The sequence below is a fragment of the Hypanus sabinus genome, chromosome 21 (assembly GCF_030144855.1).
Source record: "Hypanus sabinus isolate sHypSab1 chromosome 21, sHypSab1.hap1, whole genome shotgun sequence".
NCBI lineage: Eukaryota > Metazoa > Chordata > Chondrichthyes > Myliobatiformes > Dasyatidae > Hypanus > Hypanus sabinus.
This window is the reverse complement of record NC_082726.1, coordinates 57,264,040-57,289,480: the sequence shown is the minus strand read 5'-3', so window position 1 is coordinate 57,289,480 and position 25,441 is coordinate 57,264,040. Positions and strand designations below refer to the sequence as shown.

Here is a 25,441-nt window from a genome sequence, read left to right as displayed (position 1 = left end):
TGAAGCTTTTGCAATGTCTGGAAAGCCCCAGGAAGTTTCTGAATATGCTTCTGGAGGACTGTGTGTGTGAGTGGGAACGTGGGAGGAATGGGGCTTGCTCTGCTGTGTGCTGTGTGTCATTCTGCCGAGTATTGTGAACATGGTATTTTGATGCCAGAATGTCATATTGGCATTTGTGAGCTGCCCCCAGCACATCTGTAGGCTGTTAGTTGTTAATGCAGAGGGGCGCAATGGTAACGTAGCAGCTAGTGGGACACTATCACAGCTTGGGGCATCCATGTTTGGAGTTCAATTCCAGTGCTGTCCCAAAGAGTTTGTACGTCTTCCCCATGAATGCATGGGTTTCCTCTAGGTGCCCAGTTTCCTCCCACAGTCCAAAGGTGTACTGGTTAGTAGGTTTACTTGCCATTGCAAATTGTCCAGTGATTAAGCAAGGGTTAAATAGGTCAGTTGCTGGGCGGTGCGGCTGTTCTGCACTGTATCTCTAAATTATTACTGTTCTTAAATATATAAAAATGATGCATTTCACCGTATGATTCTTTGTACATGTGATAAACAAAACCTGAATCTTGCACCTTCATCTTGGATCTGGAAATCTCTGATTGTTCAGTTCACGCCTGGCTCGTTCATGAATTTGGAGTGTGTGCAGTCTGAGACCATCAGCAGGATGAACACCTGAGCTGAGGTCCATGTCCAAACCACCAAGGCCAGGAACTGGGGAGTGGGGTTGGAACTGGGGTTCAGAGTGCTTGTATATTTCCTGCTTGCTTTAAACCCAACAGGTTTACTGGAAGGTTTAGTAAATTTAAGATTAAAGTTAAGTTTTATTTGTACATGGATTTGTAGAGTGAACTGCCTCATTTGTGTCAAATCAACTGAGCGAGGATTATGCTGCACAATCCCCAAATGTCGCTATGTTTCTAGTACCAATGTAGCATGCCCACAACTCACTAACTCTAAACTGTACATCTTTTTTTTTGGTATCTGAGAGGAAACCAGACCACCTGGAGGAAATTGTGCAGTGATGAGGAGAACATGCAAACTCCTTACAGACAGTGACACGAATTGAACCCTGATCTTGCAGCCAGTATTGTAAAGTGCTGTGTTAACCGCGAGGCCTTAATATATTGCAGTGCATTAAAAAAGAGGTGAGAAGGAAGTGTGTTTGGACATTAAATTGAGGAATATCCAAGAGTTCGTAATATCTGTTGGCCTGAAGGTGCCAGATTATTGGAGTTATTCAGTATTGGGTAATCTAGTGAACCTGATAGGTTATTTCAGGAACAAAATCACCCATCCTTATCTGGTCTGGTCCATACATGACACTGGGCTACCAATGGCGTTTACTCTTCACTGTCCTCTGAAATGGCCCAGTTCAGGAGCAAATTCAACACCACCGTGCCAGTGAATGTACTGAACTAAATACTGAAAATTGATTTCTCTAACCTGGTATTTTCATCCCTCTCTCTATTTTTCCATTCCCTTTCTGACTCCTGTCTTACCCCTTCTCCTCACCTGCCTGTCACCTCCCTCCCTTTCTCCTTTCATGTTACATCTTCTTTAGCCTTTTACCTTTTCCTCCTATCACCTCCCAGGTTCTCACTTCAACCCGTTCCCCAACCCACTTACATTTCCCCTTCAACTGGTCTCACCTATCACCTTCTAGCCTTCTACCTCTTTCCCCACATTCTTAGTCTGGCTTTTTCCCCCTTCCTTTTCAGTTGTAATGAAGGGTTTCACTCCAAAGCATTGACTCTTTATTTCCTTCCATGGATGCTACTCAGAGCTCTTCCATCATTCAGTGTGTGTTTCTCCTATTGTTTCACTTGTTTGGGTGAGGTTATGGGTAAATGCAGAAGTGTACTCCGTCCTTTTGGGTGAGGTAGAATATGTGGGCTAAGAGTTAATTGCATGCCTTTCAGAATTGTACTTTCTACCAAAATTCTCTCTCTACTAACTGAGTCACTTAGGGAGCTAGGTGTAAACATTTTTATAATTATAATTTGAAATCTTACTTCATGAGCCAGCAAGAGAAGACATTTATTTTACAACGTATACAGTGTTACGAAGGTGCCACAACTCTGAGGGGCCGAAGGGTACAAAGTAGCCCCCTCCTTTTTGAGAATCGCAAGATCACTATTAATTCGGGTCTGGGACCCAGGAAATGAGAGAGAGACGTCCAGAATACACAAGGCTTGGAATGTGTCCTGGCTTCAGCAAGGCGGAACCATTGATAACGGCTATTGTCTCTTGGAGACAGAAATGTGTATTGAGTACTGTACTATTCATTGAAGCCCTCAGGAGATGACAGAGTGGGCTGGTTGAGGGATTGCATCATCCCAACCTGATTGACATCTGAGACCCCGTGAGTAAGGATAAAAGAGGGTCTGGGGAACAACCCCTTCAGATGCACCAGGAGAAACGTATGAGACTGGTGGGGACTGTGTGTGTGTCCATCCTTGCCTGGATGACAAGTCTTCCACGGAATGGCCTTGCTAAAGGACGAATACGGATCAAGATCGGATAAAGGAAAGCCGGCAAGTTTCGAAAATCTGTCTCTCTCCAACCAAAGGCTGCAGCCTGAATGAACTGAGTGACTTTTATATTTCCATCAGACAATACATTATCCCTTAGACAACAATAGAGCTTATTTCTTATTGATTATTATTATTCCCACATTTTTAGATTTAGTATTGACAACATATTATCTGTATGTTTGCATTGATAATTATTTTTGTGTATTTTTACTAATAAATACTGTTAAAAATAGTACCATCAGACTTCAACGGACCTCTCTATCTTTGCTGGTAAGTGACCCAGTTACAGGGTTCGTAACAACAGTAAGTAATTAACACATTTGAATCTTGATATAAAAAGTTAAAAGCTGAAGATGTAGTCAAATGTGCTCAGGAAAGTTTCCTTAATCAGTATATAGAAGTCCCAGTGAAGGAGTGTGCATTACTTAATCTGCAATTGAGAGAAGTTTGTATAGGGGAACATTTTGCATCTGTTGATCGTTATGTCATTAGTTTCAAAGTAAATATTGGAAAAAAATAGATCTGGTCTGTGGGTTGAGGTTCTAAATTGATGCTATTTTGATTTCAATTTTGATGGTATCGATAAAGATCCAGCAAGTGTGGATTGGGACAGGTTGTTTTCTGGCAAAGATGTACTTGGTAAGTGGGAGGCCTTCAAAAGTGAAATTTTGAAACTATAAAGCTTGTGTGTGCCTGTCTGAATAAAAGGTAAAGATAACAGGTTTAGGGAATCTTGGTTTTTAAGAGATGTTGAGGCCCTGGTTATAAGGATATAAAAATAGAGAGGTACATAGCAGGTCTAGGCAGTGTGGAATAAATTAGGTATTTATGGAGTATAAGAAATGAAAGAGAATACTTAAGAAAGAAATCAGGAAGGCTAAAAGAAGGCCTGAGGTTGCCGTAGCAGACAAGGTGAAGGAGAATCCTAAGGGATTCTACAGATATGTTAAGAACAAAAGGATTACAAGGGACAAAATTGGTCCCCTGGAAGATCAGAATGGTGATCTTAAGCATTTAGCCAAAAGAGATGGGGGGAAATAAATTTTTGCATCTGTATTTACTTGGGAGATGGACATAGAGTCTATAAACGTGTGGCAAAGCAGCAGTGAGGTCATGGACCCTATACAGATTATAAAGAAGGAGGTGTTTGCTGTCTTTAAGCAACCTAGGGTGGATAAATCCCCATGGCCTGACAAGGTGTTCCCTTAGACCCTGTGGGAGGCTAGTGCAGAAATTACAAGGGCCCAAGCAGAGATAGTTAAATCATCCTTAGCAACAGATCAGGTATTGGAGGATTAGAAGGTAGCTAATGTTGTTCTGTAGTTTAAGTAAGGCTCTAAAAATAAACCAGGAAATGATAGGCCAATGAGCCTGACATCAGTAGTGGGCAAGTTATTGGAAGGTATTCCAGGGGACAAGGTGTATGAGTATTTGGATAGACGGGGACTGATTAGGGATTGTCGGCGTGGCTTTGTACATGGTAGGTCATGTCTAACCAATCTTATAGATTTTTTTGAGGAAGTTACCAAGAAATTGGATTAAGACAAAGTAGTGGATGTTGTCTACATGAACTTTGGCAAGGCATTTGACAAGGTCCCACGTGGGAGGCTAGTCAAGAAGATTCAGTCGCTCGGCTCTTAAGATGAGGTAGTAAATTGGATTAGATATTGGCTTTGTGGGAGAAGCCAGAGAGTGGCAGGAGATGGCTGCGTCTCTGACTGGAGGCCTGTGACTAGTAGAGTGTAGTAGGGATCAGTGCTGGGTTCGTCGTTGTTTGTCATCTATATCAATGATCCAGATGATAATGTGGTTAACTGGATCTGCAGATTTGTGGATGACACCAAGATTGGTGGTGTCGTGGATAGTAAGGAAGAACACCAGAGCCTGAAGTGGGATCCAGACCAGGTGGAAAATGGGCAGAAAACTGGCAGATGGAATTTAATGCAGACAATGTGATGTGTTGCACCTCAGTTGGACCAACCAGGAGAGGTTTTACACAGTGAACGGTAGGGCACTGAGCAGTGCGGTACAACAAAGGGATCCAGGGTTACAGGTCCGTAATTCATTGCAAGTGGAAGATGGGTCATTAAGAAAGTTTTTGAACTTTGGCCTTCATAAATCAAAGATATTGGTGATGCCTAATTTAGTGTAATGTGTGCATCTTTGGTCACCTACCTATAGAAAAAATGTAAATAAGGCTGAAAGAGTACAGAAAAATTTTACAAGGATGTTGCCAGAACTGGAGGACTTGAGTTGTAAGACAAAATTGAATAGGTTAGGACTTTATTCCTTGGAACGTAGAAGACGGAGGGGAAATTTGATAGAGGTATACAATATTACGATGAGTATAGATAGAGTGAATGCAAGCAGGCTTTTTCCACTGAGGTTGGGTGGGACTACAACTAGAGGTCATGGCTTAAGGGTGAAAGGTGAAAAATTTAAGGGAACATAAGGAAGAATGTTTTCACTGAGAGGGTCGTGAGAGTGTGGAATGAGCTGCTAGTGCACATGGTTCATGTGAACTTGATTTCGATGCTTAAGAGAAGTTTGGATAGCTAAATTGATGGTAGAGGTGTGGAGGGTTATGGTCTGAGTGCAGGTAGTTGGGAGTAGGCAGTTTAAATGATTCTGCATGGACTAGATAGGCTGAAGGTCATGTTACTGTGCTGTATCTTTCAATGACTATGTTTATGAAAAAAGATGAGCAGTGAGCTGTTTCCATGGGATAATTATTGATTCAAAATGGCAAATCATGACTGACTAATGATGACTCTTTGCTTGTACTCACTAGAGCTCAGTGGAATGAAAGCTACTGAATATTGAAAGACCTAGATCAAATGGATGTGGATAGGATGTTTCCCTTAGGGGGAAAGTGTAGATCCACAGGGCACAGCCTCAGAATAGAAGGACATCCCTTTAGAACAGGGATGAGGAGGAATTTTGTCATCCAGAGAGTGATGAATCTATGGAATTCATTGCCATAGGTGGCTGCAGAGGCCAAGTAATTGGATATATTTAAAAAGGGAGATTAATCGATTCTTGATTCGTAAGGGTGTCAAAGATTATGGTTCCTTAAGGTTGTCATAGCTGAGGGAGGTAGTGGTGATTAAATGCTCCCAGTGTTGTGCATCTCAAATAGCCTCTGACAGTCAAGTCCAGCTCCTGACATTCATGTGTGGCTGTGCTGCTAAGCCTGTCGGAGCCATTTCTACTGATAGCAGAAGGGGCAAAGGCGGGTTACAGGCACCTTAAAGCTAGTCGCTTCAGGAAGATGGGGCTCATAAGCCATAGTTGGCAGCTCATCTTGGAGAAGGAAAACTTTGATCTCAAACCTCCTCTGCCTTGAAGCTATACCCACTCACGGAGAAGGCTTTGGGAGTAAATCCCAAGAAAAAATCTGGAACTGGAGTCCCTCAGGCGGTCCTATGTTGCGTTCAATGCTGACTGGCAACTCCTGCGACACCAGTGTTTCAAATTTTATCAGTCTCTCCCGTTCCTTTGGATTCATCAGCTTCATGGAGGGGGCAGCCTGCTGCATGGGCAACAGCTTCTCTTATACTGCACTGGCTTGCATTTCGCTTAGACAGCCAGGAGGCACCATTCATGGTTGACCTCGACCGATAGAGGACCTCATTCCTCAAAGGTTATAGGGAGAAGGCAGGGAGAAATGGGGCTGAGAGGGATAATAAAGCAGCAATGATGGAATGGAGGAGCAGACCTGATGGGCCGAAAGGTCTAATTCTGCTCCCATGTCTTATGGTCTTCTGCTCACTGTTACAGATAAATTCTATTTTCACAGAAGACGATGTTATTGCTCAGCCACTTCGTTAGCCTCTGTCTGTTAGCAATCTGATTAGAGACGAGCCAGAGTACTGGAGCTACCCCACTTTACCAGGAAATGATGGGGCTAAATCTTATTAGCATGCTGAGTAAGTCGGTCCCTGTCTGCCTTGGAGAGGAAGTGCATGGAGATACATTACCGAAATCAATTGAAGTTATTCAATTCTCGCAAGCCTCTCTCTGCCCACGGATATGGTTGTTCCACTTAAAAATACAGTTGGGTGCAAGGCATTTAGAGCTGTTCCCACACATCTCCAATGACCTGGATTTGATTCTGACTGGGCACTGCTTCTGTGGAGTTTGTACACACTTTCTGTAGCCCCATGGTGTGTTTTCCCCGAGGGCTCCGGTTTTCTCCCATGGGTTCATTGGCTGCTTAAGTTTGCCTCTGGTGCAGAAGAGTCTGAGTGTTGATGGGAGTGGGAAATAGGGAAAGTAGGGAAATGGAGTTGATTGGCTTGCTCTGAGAGCTGAGAATCAATGGGCTGAATGGCCTTCTGATGTCAACAGTCATAGAGCAATGCAGCCTGCGTACGTCCTTCAGCCAACTATCAAACACCCATTTACACTAATTCTACACTAATCCAGTTTGAGTCTCCCCACATTCCCAACAATTCCCACCAAATCCTACACTTGAAGGAGAACTCCTGACTGCACAGTCTACCTCGTCATGGTCTTTGCACCTTATTGTCTATCTGCACTGCACTTGCTCTGTTCTGCATTTTGTTATCGCTTTCCCTAGTACTACCTCAATGTACTTACGTTTCTAGCTCCCTCAGTAAAGCAGCCAGCAGAGTCAAAGACCCCACACACACACACACAGGACAATGTTTTTTTTCTCCCCTCTTCCAGTGGGCAGAAGATACAAAAGCCCAAAAGCACATAACAACAGGCTCAGGACAAGTCTTACTCTGCTGTTATGAGAATATCGAATGGTACGATAGGATAACTCTTGACATCACAGTCTACGAGGGGTCATCGATAAGTTGGTGGCCTATGGTAGGAGGAGGTGAGTTATACAGCTCTCATTACATGCACATGCGGGTCAACTCTTTGATTATGCAGAAAGTTTGAAATAAATAACTCATCTCCTTTATCGCAATAAATATCAAGAACATGAAATGAAGAATCCTTGAAAGTGAGTCCATAGATTGTGGGAACAGTTCAGTGATGGGGCAAGTGAAGTTGAGTGAAGTTATCCCTTCTAGTTCAGGAGCCTGATGGTTGAGAGGTGGTAACTGATCCTGGATCTGGTGGTGTAAGTTTATGTATAGTTTTTTCTGTAAAAGATTATTGTATTTCTTTTTTTCTGTGAATTCCTGCAACAAAATGAAGCTCAAGATAACATACATACTTTGATAATACTTTGAGCGCCAGAGGAGATTTATTCTCATCTCTGGTTTGGGACTTGTGCACAGCCTTCCGGCTCAGTGCAAGGTCCAATCTATCCAACTTCAGTTGAAGTAACTACCTGAACTGAATCCAAGTGTTTCTCTCTACCTTTCAGCGCCCAGATTCGATCCTTGCTGTTGCTCATCCCTCCCGTGTGCCCACTGTGGGAGAACAAACCCTAAGGAGCTCCCACAGCATGAAGCAACAACAAACCACAAGCAGTGCACTGGCTGCTGTCAACCCTGATGCTTCCTCAGGGCTTCACCTGACAAAGACAGAAGAGCGGACCCCACCGCCAGTCCCGGAAGGGTCAGCAGAGTTACCACCAGCACCACGTGTGAAGGTACAACAAAAGATTTATAATATATTGTTTTGAGATTGATGGAAGTTTGAGCAAAGAGTGTCACTCTCCTAGGACACTGCATCTTTTATTTGCAGAATTTTCTCATCTCTCTCCAGTGTCCCACTGTCTGTTTGAGTGTGTGTGTCTGTATGTGACAATATATCTGTGTCTCTTTATTTATGTGTCAGAATCAGGTTTATTATCAGTGTCATATGTCATGAAATTGATTGTTTTGAGGCAGTAGTACAATACAATGCATAAAAAATCTCTAGGTTACAAGAAGAAATACTGCATATAAGAATAAATGAATAGTGCAAAAAGAGCATAATAGTGAGATTATGGTTATAGTTCATTTCATGGATCATTCAGAAATCTGGTAATGATAGAGATCTAGAAGATTATAAGGCTAGCGAGAAGGAGCTTAAGAATGAAATTAGGAGAGCCAGAAGGGGCCATGAGAAGGCCTTGGTGGGCAGGTTTCAGGAAAACCCCAAGGTATGTGAAGAGCAAGAGGTTAAGACATGAGAGAATGGGACCAATCAAGTGTGACAGTGGAAAGCCACACACACAAAATGCTGGTGGAACGCAGCAGGCCAGGCAACATCTATAGGGAGAAGCAATGTCGACGTTTCAGGCTGAGACCCTTCGTCAGGACTAACTGAAAGGAAAGTATCCATTTCCAGCATTTGCAGATTTCCTCATGACAGTAGAAAAGTGTGTATGGAAATGGAGGACATAGCAGAGGTACTTAATGAATACTTTGCTTCAGTATTCATTACGGAAAAGGATCTTGGCAATTTTAGGGATGACTTGCAGCAAACTGAAAAGCTTGAGCATGTAGATGTTAAGGAAGAGGATGAGCTGGAGCTTTTGGAAAGCATCAAGTTGGATAAGTCACTGGGATCAGATGGGGTGTACCCTAGGCTACTGTTGGAGGCAAGGGAGGAGATTGCTGAGCCTCTGGCGATGGTCTTTGCATCTTTCTGAATGGGAGAGTTTCTGGAGGATTGGAGGATTGAGGATGTTGTTCCCTTATTAAAGAAAGGGAGTGGAGATAGCCCAGGAAATTATAGACCAGTGAGTCTTACTTAAGTGGTTGGTAAGTTGATGGAGAAGATCCTGAGAGGCAGGATTTGTGAACATTTGGAGAGGCATAATATGATTAGAAATAGCCAGCATGGCTTTGTCAAAGGCAGGTCGTGCCTTATGAGCCTGATTGAATTTTTTTAAGGATTTTTTTAAGCAAAGAGTGGTTGTAGACAGGTCTTATTCTGCATATAGGTTGGTGACCAATGTTGTGCCTCAGAGATCTGTTCTGGGACCCCTACTCTTCATGATTTTTATAAACGGCCTGGAAGAGGAAGTGGAGGGATGGGTTAGTAAAGTTGCTGATGATACAAAGGTTGGGGGGTGTTGTGGATAGTGTGGAGGGCTGTCAGAGGCTACAGCAGGACATTGATAGGATGCGAAACTGGCTGAGAAGTGGCAGCTGGAGTTCAACCCAGATAAGTGTGAGGTGGTTCATTTTGGTAGGTGAAATATGATGACAGAATATAGTATTAATGGTAAGAATCTTGGCAATGTGGAGGAACAGAGGGATCTTGGGGTCTGAGTTCATAGGAAACTCAAAGCTGCTGTGCAGGTTGACTCTGTGGTTAAGAAGGCATGCGGTGCATTGGTCTTCATTAATTGTGGAATTGAGTTTAGGATCTGAGAGGTAATGCTGCAGCTACTTAGGACCCTGGTCAGACCCCACTTGGAGTACTGTGCTCAGTTCTGGTCGCCTCACTACAGGAAGGATGTAGAAACCAAAGAAAGGGTACAGATGAAATTTACAAGGATGTTGCCTGGATTGGGGAGCATGCCTTAAGAGAATAGGTAGAGTGAACTCGTCCTTTTCTCCTTAGAGCAACTGAGGATGAGAGGTGACCTGATAGAGTTGTATAAGATGATGAGAGGAATTGATCGTGTGGATAGTGAGAGGCTTTTTCCCAGGGCTGAAATGGCTAGCACAAGAGGGTACAGTTTTAAGATGCTTGGAAGAAGGTACAGAGGAGATGTTAGGGGTAAGTTTTTTATGCAGAGAGTGGTGAGTGCGTGGAATGGCCTGCTGGTGGTAGTGGTGGAGGCGGATACGATAGGGTCTTTTAAGAGACTCCTGGATATGTACATGGAGTTTAGAAAAATAGGGAGCTCTGGGTAACCCTAGGTAATTTCTAAGGTAAGGCCATTTTTGGCACAGCTTTGTGGGCCGAAGGGCTTGTATTGTGCCGTAGGTTTTCTCGATGATATTCTAGATGGTGGAGAGGCTAATGCCCAAGGATCTGCACAAGGAACCGGCATCAGCAGAACACCCTTCACACTAGCAGTCGCTGCAGGAGCTGGGTTTGTCAAGCTAGTGACCTGTCAGCTCCATGAATGCACATTCCTCCTGTCCAGAACCAGAATCAAGTTTAATATTACTGGCGTACGTATGTATTGTTTTGCAGCAGTGGTACATTGCAATAAAAAAGCTCTCAATTACAATAAGAAGTATACTGTTTATGAAGTCTGGGTGGGGAAGGGGTTAGCACCCCTGGTGAAGAGGCCTGACATGTCTGTTCTGGGGCCAGCTCACTCACTGTTGGTCCCCTTTGGACACTCAGCTTTCACCAGTGGCTCCAAGTAGCTGTTTGCATGAGACAGTGGCCACACCCCAGCACACCGTTTCAACGGGCGGGCTAAACCAGGAGTGGGTAGCTAGCGGCCTCATACCCTGGGGAGATAAGGACATGCCTGTCCTTGCATGCAAAGTCAGCTCTGGTGGATTGGGCAGATGAGATCTACAGTGAGATCCAGTGGCTAGGAAGGTGGTACTGCAACATTCTGTGGAGAGCGAAGGGAATGACGCCATAGAAGACTTCATGGTCATCCACTGCAGCCAAGAAAGACCCTAGTTTGTGATGTTTATTCCAGATTCTGAGGTTGAGAGAGTGAAACTGCCCCAGTGCAATGCCTTTTTTACTTTAAAAACTCTCCCACACAATTTTCCTGTCACCGTCGGATACGATGGACAACCGCCATGTATGTATGTATATATTCTCACACTCTACTTTCTATGTATTGGTAGCACTATATTCTGCATTTTGTTTCTTTTCCATCAAACCTTAGGACCATAAGACATGAGAGCAGAATTAGACCATTCAGCCCATTGAGTCTGTTCCTCCACCTGGTCATAGCTTTTCCCTTTCGTACTGCCTCTACACATGGGTTGATCTGTCTGGATGGCAAAAAAAAAAGTTTTTCACTGTATCTTGGTACATGTGACAGTGATAAACCAATGATCAATTAATTAATAAGGACGTGAAAGAATGATCTGTCTTGCAGGTAAGTAGCAAATCAGCAAATAGGCTTCTTGATCGTGCTTAATTAAATGTGACGATTGTTATAGTGTTCCTGGGTTCATTGTCCATTCAGAAATCTGATGGCAGCAAAATCTGGCTGGCAAGTCTGACTGTAGCCAAGAAGATTGTAGTCCAGCGTTGGAAACCTCCTCATGATATTTCAAGTACTGACTGGCTTCGGCACTTATTGGACATTTCTTACCTTGAATTATCATTAGCAAGAGTAAATGACGCACAACCAAACACAATCTTAATGTGGACAAATTTGATATCTAACTTAAAACAGGAATGCTCTACTGTATGCACTACTATTCAGTTGGTTGGTGGAGGGGAGAGGGGTGGGGCGAGAGAGAGGGGTGGAGATGAGGGCTTGGGGGGGTGGCTGGGTTAAACAGTCAAAATGTAATCAGAAACTGGTTGTATTGAATGTAATTTGTTGGTGTTGCAATAAAAATTAGTGATTAAAGAAAAAGAAATCTGATGGCAGAGGAGAAGAAGCGGTTCCTGAAATGTTGAGTGTGTGCCTTCAGACTCCTATACCTTCTGCTTGATGTTAGCAATGAGAAGATGGCAAGTCCTGGGTGATAGTGGGGGGTGGGGTGGTCATGGATCACCTGGAATTTACGTCACAGCCCCCAGCCATTTGGTCAGTCTGGTCCCAGCTAGAGTTCTGCTTCTCACCCCTCTCCCAACACTGCTCGGTGACACCAAGAATGGGAACCTGTAGGATCATAAACATGTAACAGAGTAGTACAGTGCGATCACTCGAGTTAAGTATGATGCTCTCCTTAAGGGTTGCTTGGTGGGGTCTCAGGTGGCTGCAGACTAGAGACTGATCCAGGATCCACTTATTCTGGTATAGTGTGGGCAAGAACATGCTGTGGTTGTGGTCAGTGGTTCGATCTTTTGGTTGTACAGTCTCTGCTTTCACAGCTGTCACTTATTCTCTGTGACATAGTACAGCGTAGGGACAGAGCCTTTGGCCCATCATTGTCATTAATACTGAGATGCATTGAATAGCTTTTGTACTATATGCCATCCAGTAATTTCACAGGCATTAAAAAGAGATGTACTGGGTATGCAAGTATATTAAAATAGCAGAAACAGGTTACTCTGCATTCATCATCCATCTGTAAACATCAGTAAACTTGTGACTCTTGTCCCAGACTTTGCCAGCTGCATATCAATTTCCTGCAGACAAACCTATCAAAGGCAGCCATCTTGAGATTGTTTTTTTTTTAGCAATAAATGGGACCGGTGTTGAACTGACCTGAAAGGGTTCTGATGTATTTGTCCATGTCTCCTCTCTGGAGGGTGGGGAGAGATGGAGGGGACACCTCATCTTCAAAATAGACAACTGGCTAATGTCCTCTGGTAGTTAAAAGACACTTCTAAGTGAGCAGCTATCCTAGTGGCTTATGATAAAGGGTGCCATGAACCTGCCAGCTGCTATTTTGTGCATTTTTCCGACTAGGTCCTGGTTTGAGTTGTCTACAAGACCTTGGATGAATGGGAACGATTCATTCAAGAACCAAGTCTCATATCATCCACTTTCATGGAACAGTGAACAATACAGCGTAGGAACAGTCCCTTCAGCCCTCGATGTTAGACCATAAAACATAGGAGCAGAATTAGACCATTCAGCCCATTGAGTCTGTTCCACCATTCCATCATGGCTGATTTATTTTACATTATGACCCTATTCTCCTGCCTTCTCCCCCTAGCCTTTGATGTCCTTACTAATCAAGAACCTAGCAACTTCTGCTTTAAATATACCCAATGACTACCCCTTCACAGCCGTGACAATGAGTTCCACAGATTCACCACCCTCTGGCTGAAGAAATTCCTTCTCACCTCTGTCTAACGGGACATACTTCTATTCTGAGACTGTGTCCTCTGGTCCTATTTTTAATTAGTTGTGGCAAACTTAATTAATGACTCTCAATCCTTTCTGCATTATTCATAACCCTTCATTCTCTGCATTATCGTGTAACTATCTAAGAGCCTGTTAAATATCTTGTTTGAATCTCTCTTCACCAATACTACCACTGGCTGTGAATTCCGGGTACTCCCACACTCTGTGTAAAATATCTCCCCGCACAGCTCATTTGAACTTACCCATTCCCTAATAATAGAAAAATTTTTACTTAACATGTTACAACAGAAAGTGAAATAAGACCTTAAGAGATATAAGCATAAGAATATCATGGTTTATTTTTTCAACCCCCATTCTCTCCATAATGATTAACCCACTTGCCAATGAAGAACCTGCATATTTCTGCTTTAAGTATACTCAATGTCTTGGCTTCCATCGCCATCCGTGGCAATTGATTCTGTTGAACTATATCTTCTTAACTTAAAGTATTTATGGTAATATTTTGGTTTATGTGCTGTGTGTGATATATGTCATATGGGTGTACTGTGGTCCGGAAGGAATTTGTTTTGTTTGGTTGTATATATGTGCAGTCGGATGACAATACACCAAAGGGCCTGCCCTAGCATGGGAAGTCAGCTCTAGCAGTCTGAGCAGATAGCTGTGAAATCCACTGGTCCCAGACTTCCAATGCCAAGAGAGTGGAACTGCCTTAGTGCAATAGCTTCTCCACTTTAAAAACTTTCCCCCACAGTTCTCCTGTCATTGTTGGATATGATGAACAACCACTAGAGGACAATAAACTTGAGCTTGGGATTCACCACTCTCTGGTTAATGTTATGTCTTCTGATCTTAGACTGTCCTACTGATAGAAACCTCCTCTCCATGAACACTCTATCCAGGCCTTTCATTATCTGGTAGATTTCACTGGGATCCCAATTTACACTTCTGAACTGCATTGAGTACAGGACCAGATCCATTAGATATTCCTCATATGTTAATTCTTTAATTTCTGGGATCATTCTAGTGAAACTCCTAGATCATAGAGTGCCATAGAAATATACCCTGCTGCTTGCGTAGTCCCATTCACCCAAACCTCGACCATAACCCTCCAAACACCTCACATCGATGTACTTACCTCCAGTCGAACCCACATTCGCCACTTCTGCTGGCAGCTCGATCCACATTTGCACCGCCCTCTGAGTGTGTCAGCACATCCTTTCTTAGACACAGGGGTCAATATTGTGAATGTGATCCTACCAATCCTCAGCAGTACATTTTTTTTTCTTTTAAGTACTAGTTCTCTCAAAATGAATGCTCAGTGTGCTTATTTTTTTTAAATTTATTTTTATTGAGGGAATGACACAATACAGAATACATAATGGATTACATTTTCCTCCATTTTGCTTTTATATTTTACCCCTAAACAAACCTCCCCTCACCCGCCCTCCCCGAACATACCACGGCAGCTAATGTATTTACAATACAACAATTCACAAATATAAGTATCGGCATTTCACAGCCATACCCCCACTCTACTTCAAGATGAAGGCCCACACACATCCACAACATGTCAGATGATCCAAAGTACACTCATATTACAATCCATTAACCACGTTGTGAGGTAAACCATATACGTGTTGAAAGGGAGGCAACTTCCCAAGTACAGTGTGCTTGTTTTAAATGGCATAACATCCAATAGTCTGGAAAATTGGCTAGTCCCAATATGTTGGGATATTGAGATTTTAATGCATTAGCATATATAGTACAGGAAGAGGGCCTTTGTCTGCAGTGCTGTGCTGAACTATGCCAATGTGGTCGAGGTTGAGGATTGCCTTTCATACCTTCATTTCATTTTGCTGAGGGTGCAGTATAAATGAAGATTGTCCCTTGACTGTACCGTGATTACCAGCTGCTTTACAGGGTACCAGCCATCTATCTGAGTTCATCAGTGGACATAAATTAAAGTGGCAATAGATAATAAGAGAGGGCATCATTTTAAGGTGATTGGATAAAAGTATAGGGGAATGTGTCAGTGGTTGGTGTTTTATACAGAGGATGATGGGTGTGTGGAACTTCTAGAATCTGGTAGGTTTCAAAGAGATACCCCCTTCATCCTTCTGAACTGCATCACATATGGGCCGAGAGCCGTCAAGCGTTCCTGGTATGTTAATCCTTTCATCCTGTGATTGTTCTTGTGATCCACCTGGGTTAGCACGTTCTTCCTCAGAAAAAGGATCCAATATTTCAAATGTGGTCTGTAGAGGGATGGCATCCATAGTCTTTATTTGCACAGAGAATGGTAGCTGTGTGAAATACACTGTTAGGAATGGTGGATATATAGGGACATTTAAGAGACTGCTGGATGATTAAAAAGATGGAGGGCTATGTGGGAGGGAAGGGCTAGGTTGATTTTAGAGTGAGTTAAAAGATCAGCACAACATCGTGGGCTAAAGTGCCTATACTGTGCTGTACTGTTCTACGTATGTTCTATGAAGTCAGCTCTGAGGAACTCAGAGATTTAAGAGATCAGATATTAAGGTCCTGGGTGTCACTAAGAGATTGAGAACCTTATATATATATATATATTTACTGAGCTGCCTGTGGGCTACAGCTACAGTTATTAAGATTCTTTCCACTCCATCTGAAACTCTTGGTCTTTTGGTATTTGTGCCATAACACAAAAAGGGGAAAAAAAATCCCTTCAGGCGCCTCTCACCTCTCCTTAGCCACCGCAGAGCCTGTCAGAGAACAAAGAGAAATAATTGAAAGCTGCCTGAGCTGGTGAGAGGGGGAGGAAAAGCAGGCTGAGGGTCTGTACGCTTCAACGGTTAGTGAAGTCACTCAAAGCTTTGTCTCCAGCACATTTGATGACTGTAATGTCAAAGTGGGAGCTGTTCAAAGTGCTGAATGCCAAGAGCTTTGATTGGCATTTTGCCATCTGACACCTTCACAATGTCAATGCCACTCTCACAAATAATTGCTGCATATCAAATGTACATTGTAATGTCTTACTTCCTAAATCCATGTTACTGAACTCAAAAGGTGCCGGTTTTACCAGTAAGTGTAAGTCTAAGATAAAGATAAGGATTAGCTTTATTTGTCACACGTACATTGTGACATACGGTGAAATGTGTCGTCTTGTGTCAACGACTAACACTGTCTGAGGATGTGCTGGGTGTGGGGGGAGGATAGTGTGGCAGTCTGTAAGTGTCACCAAGCTCCTGGCACCAACATGCATGCTCACAACTTACCAGCCGGAACTTGTACATCTTTGGAATGTGGGAGGAAGTCGGAGCTGTCAGGGAGAACACACAGACATCTTACAGGCAGCGACAGGAATTGAATCCCGATCACTGGAGCTGTAGAGCGTTATGCTAACCACTATGTTATCATGCTGCCCCTGGAGATCTAGAGTTCATTAATCAGTCTAATGAGGCTCGTGAATGGACCACTTGTATAATGAAGAAGAGCTCTTGATCTCTCACTCTACATCATTGTGTTCCTCACATCTACTTTTCTTCCTGCACTGCACTTTCTTTGTAACAGTAACTATAAGACTTATATTGTGCATTCTGTTAATGCTTTTCCTTGTACAACATCAAGCTCATATGTTTGGAAAGATCTGTATAGATAGTTTGCAAAACTAAATTTTCCTCTGTATCTCAGTACATACAACCTCAATAGACCACTTACCCATCATTAGAGTTTTCAGGATGGTTTTAGAATAATATGGCACAGAACCATGCCCTTCAGCCCATCTAGTCCATGCCAACTATTAATCTGCCTTGTGCCATCGATCTGCACCCAGGCTATTTTGAATCTGAATCCACCACTTTTGCTGGCACCAGTCTCTGAGTGAAGAAGTTCCCTTTAAACAGTTTACTGTTCACCCTTAACCCATAGACTATAGTTCTAGTCTCACCTAACTTCTGGAAAAAGCCTGCTTGCATTTACTCTATTTATATGATAGTTGGCTAGAGGTGGCAGCACTTCTAACACCTAGCACTTTATGAATGTGATTACTTTTGTTACCTCTGAAGTGTCAATAGGTTCTTGGCGCAGTTTCCTGGAGACCTCTGGTGTTTGCTGCACTGTGAGTCCATTTGTGTTCTGCAATATACTGTAACTGCTTCTCCAGTTCCTTTTGCTACCCTCCTCAGTTTCTCCACCACTCTCCGGACGACTGTCTTGTCCACATTCAGACTGATGCTGCCTCAGGGCTTCTGTGGCCAATCTCAGAATTTCACTCCATTGGTGATTTATCACCACAGGCTGTTGCAGTGAGTGAGGGCTGTGCAACAGGCTCTCCCGTAGCCTCTTTTGATAGGTGAGCCACTGATGCACTTGGTTCAGCTCTGGTGTACTCTTTTATTAGGTGGTGAACACCCATGTGTTTCCAAGTCAGGTGACTTTGGGCACTTCTCACTTTCTACCTTAAATTAAGGTTCATTTTTCTTTGGGGTTGAATCTGAAGCAAAGGATGCAAGTTCAGGAAGGGGGCTGGGGATAAATTCGGTGTGAAGCATGGCAGGAAGCGGATTCCTATCTTTGCCTGTTTTGGTTTCATCCACTGCTGAGCAACCATGTTGTATTAGAGGGCTTGTAATAATGGTCAGTTCTTCATTCGGCTTCCTAAAGAAATGACCACCACTGTCTAAGTCAGCTGGTGCTTCATGCACCTTTGTCTCTGCACGACAGCTGCAGCTTCACATTCACCCTTGAGCACACTCAATGTAGCCTCTACATGGCCTCTCTCCACATCAATGCGAGTCTTCCTCATTTGCATTTCAACTTTGTGTTCACATACTCTGCTCTCATTCTTGCCATTTCAGCTCTTGCACGGGCTCGTGCTGCAACTATGCTAATTGTGCTTTTGCTTGAGTGTTGCAAAGGTGCAATCGACGTACCACATTCAAAACGGACTTCCAGTGCTTGCCGTTTGCCATTGCTCAGGTTGGAAACTGACGTTGTAGTGTACGGTGTTCAGGCACATTTCCAATCCATGGGTGATGCCTCTGAAGACAAGTCATCTTTGCAGTCTACTGCTGTCACAGTGTGTTGTGAACAAAGCTAGCCAAGGAGTTAAACTGTTTCTTCAGCAATCACCTGAACAGTTTAACCCCCTGGCTAGCTTTGTTCACAACACACTGCGACGGCAGTAGACCGCAAAGATGACTCATCTTCAGAGTTTTTAATAAGAACTTACTTGTGAAAAGATTTTGCTGTTTTAAGAACAAATAAAGAGTGGATGAAGATGGTTGTCTTTCTATCATATGTGCTTCAAGTCAAAGTCAAAATTAACCCACACAGGAAATGATGTAAAAAAGCAGCTTACATACAGGAAGTGATGTTCATGCAAAATGAACTGTACCCCTAGAGGCCAGAACACTAGCTGTACACCTTTGTAATGTGGGAGGAAAGCAGAGTGCTAGAGGAAATCCATTGTCACAGGGAGAATGTACAAACTCTTTACAGACAGTAGCGGGAACAGAACAGTGATCACTGGTGCTGTAAAATGTTACGCTAACCACTACGGCACCGTGCCATTAGTTTAAGTGCTGCAGAGCAGTCAGTTCATGGCCTCCTTTTGTGCTATGATAAGGCCACCTTCAGGGTGGAGGAGCAACCATACAGGTAGCCTCCAACCTGATGGCAAGAATATTGATTTATTTTTCTAGGTAAAAAGAATTTCTGCCCTCTCTCTTCTTCTGTTCCCCACTCTGGTATTTTACCTCTTCTCACTTACCTATCACCTTCCCCTGGGTTCCCCTCCCCTTCCCTTTCTCCTATGGTCCACTCTCCTCTCCTATCAGATTCCTTCTTCAGCCTTTTACCTTTCCTACCCACCTAGCTTCACCTATCACCTTCCAGTTATCCTTCCCCTCCTCCCAACTTTTTATTCTGGAGTCTTCCCCCCTCCTTTCCAGTCCTGAAGAAGAGTCTTGGTCCAAAGCTTCGGCTTTTTATTCATTTCCATAGATGCTGCCTGATCTGCTGAGGTCCTCCAGTATTTTGTGTGGGTTGTTTTAGATTTCCAGCATCTACAAAATTTCTTGTGTTTAGTCATTGCCTGCTCCCTCTCCTGCAGCCTCTATTCACACCTATTTTACAATATTGCTTTTCTCATGAATTGTTTCAGTAATGGGAGCCAGGAAGCGAAACTGAGGTCTAACTAACCCACTGGCCTCCAACTCCTTCTTCTATGTTTATTTAAAATGTAAAAAAAAATGATGGTTCTGAACTGGAGCAAGATTTGTCCCCCAATACCAGAGCACCTTCAGTAAGTAGATTGTTCGTTAATAAGATGGCCTTTCATTGCATAATATCCAAATGACCAAGGTGGCTTCCTCATTACATTTCCTTTGCATCTGTTTTCAGATCTTATCATTGGTGCAAATGATCCACCCAGGTTTCACTGAACCACAGCCCTGGGGAGTGTGGATCAACACTCTGCATATAAAATCAAATTGCCGAGTCCTCTGATTGCCCCAGTATGCCCCACATATGTGTTATGTGTACCACTGTGCTCTACGCCCTGGTCCAGAGAAACGTCTCATTTGACGGTATACATGTATATAGTTAAATGACAATAAACTTGACTTAAAATGCTGGAGGAACTCAGCAGGTCAAGTGGCATCCAAGGAGGGAGATGGACAGTTGACATTTTCAGTTGAGACCTTTTATCTGGCCTGAAAACTAGGGGAGGGACAGGCAATCTAAAGTCTGAAGAGGACCTGTGAGAGGCCTTACTGCTCTGTACAGCTGCACTGAGGAAACCACAATTGCATGGGTCAGGCATCATGCACAAAATGCTGGAGAAACTCAGCAGGTCAGACAGTCAAACAGTCCCGTTTCAGACTGAAACACTTCCCCAGGAAGGGGGCAGAAGCCAGAATAAGAGGGTAGGGGATAGGGGAAGCATACAAGTTGGCAAGTGATAGGTAAGACCAGGTGAGGGGAAGGTGGGTGGGTGAGCGACAGGGGATGGAGTAAGAAGCTGGGAGTGGGTAAGTGGAAGAGGTAGAGACCTGAAGGAGGAATGTGATAGGAAAGGAGAGTGGACTATGGAATAAAGGGAAGGAAGTCGGGAACCAGAAGGAGGACATGAGGGCACGAGGGAGGAGAAAAGAAAGGGTGAGAGGGCCACCAGAATGGGGAAAACCAAAAACTGGAGGAGGGTGAGTAGGGGTTGCGATGGAAAGAAGGGAGTGGTTACCAGAAGTTAGAGAAATCGATGTTCAGACCATCAAGCTGTGTGTGTTGCTCAAGGTTTCCAGCATCTGCAGAATCTCTTGTGCCTAGAAGATATAGAAAATAGTGCCATCAGTTGACCAATGACAGCATGGAAAGTGGGGCTGAAACCTCAGTGACCCAGGTTGAATTCCAAACTGCAGTGCTGTCCATGTGGATTTGAGCATTCTCATTGTGACCACTTGAGTTTCTCTTGGAGGCACTGGTTTCCTCTAATGTGGGTCGATCACCTGGCCACTGCAGATGTGTGATAGACACAGGAGGGGCAAGATAGTGCAATTACTACAAATGGGTGTTTAATAGTGTGGATTTGATGGGCCAGAGAGACTGTTTCCATGTTGCTTCTCAGAATCAGAATCAGGTTTAATATGTCGTGAAATTGGTTGTTTTGCGACAGCAGTACTGTGGAATACATCTTAAAAAATCTATACATTATAATAAGAAATATATACATACATAAGGTAGATAATGGCCAGGCTGGTTCAAGCTGACAGGAAGGTGCCGGTAAACTCAGATAACCGTGTGTTACAGCAGTGGTATGCAGAAGAACATCTCTAAACACACAACCTGTTGAACCCTGAAGTAGATGGGCTACAACAGCAGAAGACCATGAACATATACTCAGTGGCCACCTTATTAGGTACCTAATAAAATTGTGTGTGTGTGTGTGTCTGTTTAAAATAAAGACAGATTTAAAATAAGTAGTGTAAAAATAAATGTTGTTCCCTAAAATTGTAACTTATGGGGGAGTGCTGTTCAGTCCTGTTTTTAGTGCTGATGCTGGGGTTAGGGCAAATTGAGTTAAGACACAGTTTGAATGGTGCTGCATTGAGAGGTAGAACAAACTTGAAAGGCTGAAGGGGCTCTTGGTTTTACACTCCTGTGTACAGAGTATTTCCTAACCTCTGCACTTCCCAGCCAATGAGGAGCCTGTTCGAGGTGAGTCATGCCTTGCCCGTAATACCAATCACTACATTTCACATTCTGTGAAAGGGGCAAGGCGTTTCTGCAAGATGTGATAAGACATTACATAAGTGTAACATCTTCTGTGTCTGTAGTATACTAGTGATCAACCCAAAACATTGGCTAATTCAAATCCTCCAGTGAATGGATCTTATCATTAAGTCAAGCAACACAGTATCATTAATATCTAAAATTGGCACTATTATGTCCTTATCTGAAGGAAACAGACTGAGATAAAAATTGACTAAACCCTATTATACCTGTTAAATAAGATGTAATTCTAATGTACTCTTTTCTAATCTGAACCTTGTGAATTTGCAATTAAACATCTGTATCAGCAAGGAACAGCTGGGTTTAAGGCAGTTAGGCAGCAGACCTTGTGGGTCGTATACACTGAGCCTCTCCCACAATTGTACGAGTCTTTTTGAACTATAACCATTTCCCAATAAACCACGGAAGAGAGTAATTAAGTTGTCCGTAACAGGTATCTAAACCTACAGAGCTCATCACTGCAGCTAATTCTGCTATATTGATGTTGTAAAGCTGAGTTTCTATTAGCAGCAGACGTTTCAATGTACATATGACAAATGGGGTAGGACTAACATAGGGCGGCACAGTAGCATAGTGGTTAGCACCACACTTTACAGTACAGGTAACCTGGGTTCAATTCCTGCTGCTGCCTGTAAGGAATTTGTACATTCTTCCTATGACTGTGTGGGTTTCCTCCGGGTGCTCTGGTTTCCTCCCATATTCTGAAGATGCACTTCAGAAGGTTAATTGGTCATTGTAAATTGGCATGTGACTAGGCTAGGATTAAATCGGAGGTTAGAAACATAGAAAACCTACAGCACAATACAGGCCCTTTGGCCCACAATGCTGTGCCGAACATGTACTTTCTTTAGAAAGTCTATTTTTCTAAGCTCCATGTACCGATCCAGGAGTCTCTTAAGAGACCCTATCATATTCACTTCCACTACCGGCAGCCCATTTCATGCACTCAACACTTTTTGATAAAAAGCTTACCCCTGATATCTCCTCTGTACCTACTTCCAAGCACCTTAAAACCGTGCCCTCTCGTGTTAGCCATTTCAGCCCTGGGAAAAAGCCTCTGACTATTCACATGATCAATGCCCCTCATCATCTTATATAACTCTATCAGGTCACCTCTCATCCTCCACCACTCCAAGGACAAAAGGCCGAGTTCACTCAACCTATTCTCATCAGACATGCTTTCCAATCCAGGCAACATCTTTTTAAATCTCCTCTGCACACTTTCTAAAGTTTCCATACCCTTCCTGCAGTGAAGTGACCAGAACTGAGGGCAGTACTCCAAATGGGGTCTGACCATCTATATAGTTGCAACATAACCCCTTGGCTCTTAAACTCAATCCCATGGTTGATGAAGGCCAATACACTGTATGCCTTCTTAACCACAGAGTCAACCTGCGTAGCAGCTTTTAGCGTCCTATGGACTCGGACCCCACGATCCCTGTGATCCTCCACACTGCCAAGAGTCTTACTATTAATACTATATTCTGCCATCATATTTGATCTACCAGAATGAACCAGCTCACACTTATCTGGGTTGAACTCCATCTGCTGCCACTTCTCAGCCCAGTTTTGCATCCTATCAATGTCCCGCTGTAACCTCTGACAGCCCTCCACACTATCCACAACACCCCCTAACCTTTGAGTCATCAGCAAATTTATTAACCCATCCCTCATCCAGCTCACTTATAAAAATCACAAAGATAAGGTGTTCCAGAACAGATCCCTGACGCACCACACTGGTGACCAACCTCCATGCAGAATACGACCTGTCTACAACCACTCTTTGCCTTCTGTGGGCAAGCCAGTTCTGGATCCACAAAGCAATGTCCCCTTGGATCCCATGCATCCTTACTTTCTCAATAAGCCTTGCATGGGGTACCTTATCAAATGTTTTGCTGAAATCAATATACACTACATCTACTGCTCTACCTTCATCAATGTGTTTAGTCACATCTTCAAAAAATTCAATCAGGCTTGTAAGGCATGACCTGCCTTTGAGAAAGCCATGCTGACTATTCCTAATCATATTATGCCACTCCAAATGTTCATAAATCCTGCCTCTCAGGATCTTCTCCATCAACTTATCAACCACTGAAGTAAGACTCACTGGTCTATAATTTCCTGGGCTATCTCTACTCCTTTTCTTGAATAAGGGAACAACATCTGCAACCCTCCAATTCTCCGGAACCTCTCCCATCTCCATTGGTGATGCAAAGATTATTGCCTGAGGTTCAGCAATCTCCTCCCTCACCTCTCACAGTAGCCTGGGGTGCATCTCATCCAGTTCCGGAGACTTACCCAACTTGATGCTTTCCAAAAGCTCCAGCACATCCTCATTCTTAATGTGTATATGCTCAAGCTTTTCAATCTGCTGTAAGTCATCCCTACAATTGCCAAGAACCTTTTCTTTAGTGAATACTGAAGCGAAGTATTCATTAATCTTCATTAAGTATCTCTGCTTTCTCCTCTGGTTCCATACACGCTTTTCCACTGTCACACTTGTTTGGTCCTGTTCTCTTACGTCTTATCCTCTTGCTCTTCACTTGTAGAATGCCTTGGGGTTTTCTTTAATCCTGCTCACCAAGACCTTCTCATGGCCCTTTCTGGCTCTCCTAATTTCAATCTTAAACTTCCTCCTGCTAGCCTTATAATCTTCTAGTTCTCTATCATTACCTAGTTTTTTTGAACCTTTCGTAAGCTTTTCTTCTTCACTAAATTTTCAACAGCCTTTGTACACCACATCTCGAAGGACTGGAAGGGCCTACACTGTGGTGTATCTCAATAAATAAATGAATAAATAAAGAACATTACAGCACAGTACAGGCCCTTCAGCCTACGATGTGCCAACATTATAACCTATTCCAAGACCAATCCATCCTTCCTTTCAACATAGCCTTCCAGTTTTCTATCATCCATTTGCCTGTTTAAACATTTTGTAGTGTACCTGCCTCTGCTACCACCCCTGCTCAGGTATTCCCCGCACCCAACACTCATCATCCAAAGAACCTACCTCTTACATTCTCCCATACTTTCCTCCATTCACCTGAAAATTATTGACCTTGTGTTTGAAAAAATTATGTGTAATTTTTAATTGAGCATTCCGAACATAGAACTTAGCAACAGAACGTTACAGCAAAGTACAGGCCCTTCAGCCCAGTTCTGATCTTATTGTACTGGAGACAACAGACTGGTAGATCATGTGAAGGAGAGGCCTGCAAACTCCAAAGGACCTCAGTCTCCTCAGGAAGTAGGGAGCACCATTCATTGCAGGTTGGCACTTGCATTGTATCCTGGATAATGGACTGCCTAACATGGCAGGCTACAGTTTGTGTGGCTTCAGAGCTGTAGGTCAGACATGGCTATAAGCAGCACCCGACCCCGATAAGGGACTGTATTGGCTATCTTTCTGTTTACCCTAACATACCTCAGATTTGACATACACCACTAAGTCATGAAATTGACAGAAATTCTCTGATGATTCAGCAATTGTTGAGTGTATAATGGGAGGATGGAAGGATAAATGCAGGGCACTGGTGGAGGACCTTGTCAAATGGTGTAAGCTGAATCATCTGCAGCTCAACATCAGTAAGACAAAAGAGATGGTGATGGACTTTAGGAAGACTAAGCTGGCACTGCTCCCTGTTATTATCGATGGTGAGGACGTGGATGTGGTGAGGACCTACAAGTATCTGGAGCTGCACCTGGATGACAGACTTGAGTGGAGCACCAACACGGAGGCTTTGTACAAGAAGGGCCGGGTTTGCCTCTACTTCTTGAGGAGACTGATGTCCTTTGGAGTATGCAG

The 25,441-nt window shown here is 43.4% G+C and overlaps 1 protein-coding gene across 6 annotated transcripts in view; it reads left to right on the top strand.

The window, feature by feature from the left end:
- Positions 1-25,441, top strand: part of ccdc33 (coiled-coil domain containing 33) — a 328,157-nt gene that overhangs the window by 189,081 nt on the left and 113,635 nt on the right. For all 6 annotated transcript variants that reach the window (XM_059946622.1, XM_059946620.1, XM_059946618.1 and 3 more), the window contains exon 13: positions 7,885-8,112. In XM_059946622.1, coding sequence (XP_059802605.1) covers positions 7,885-8,112 — 228 coding nt within the window. The remainder of the gene's footprint in view (positions 1-7,884; positions 8,113-25,441) is intronic.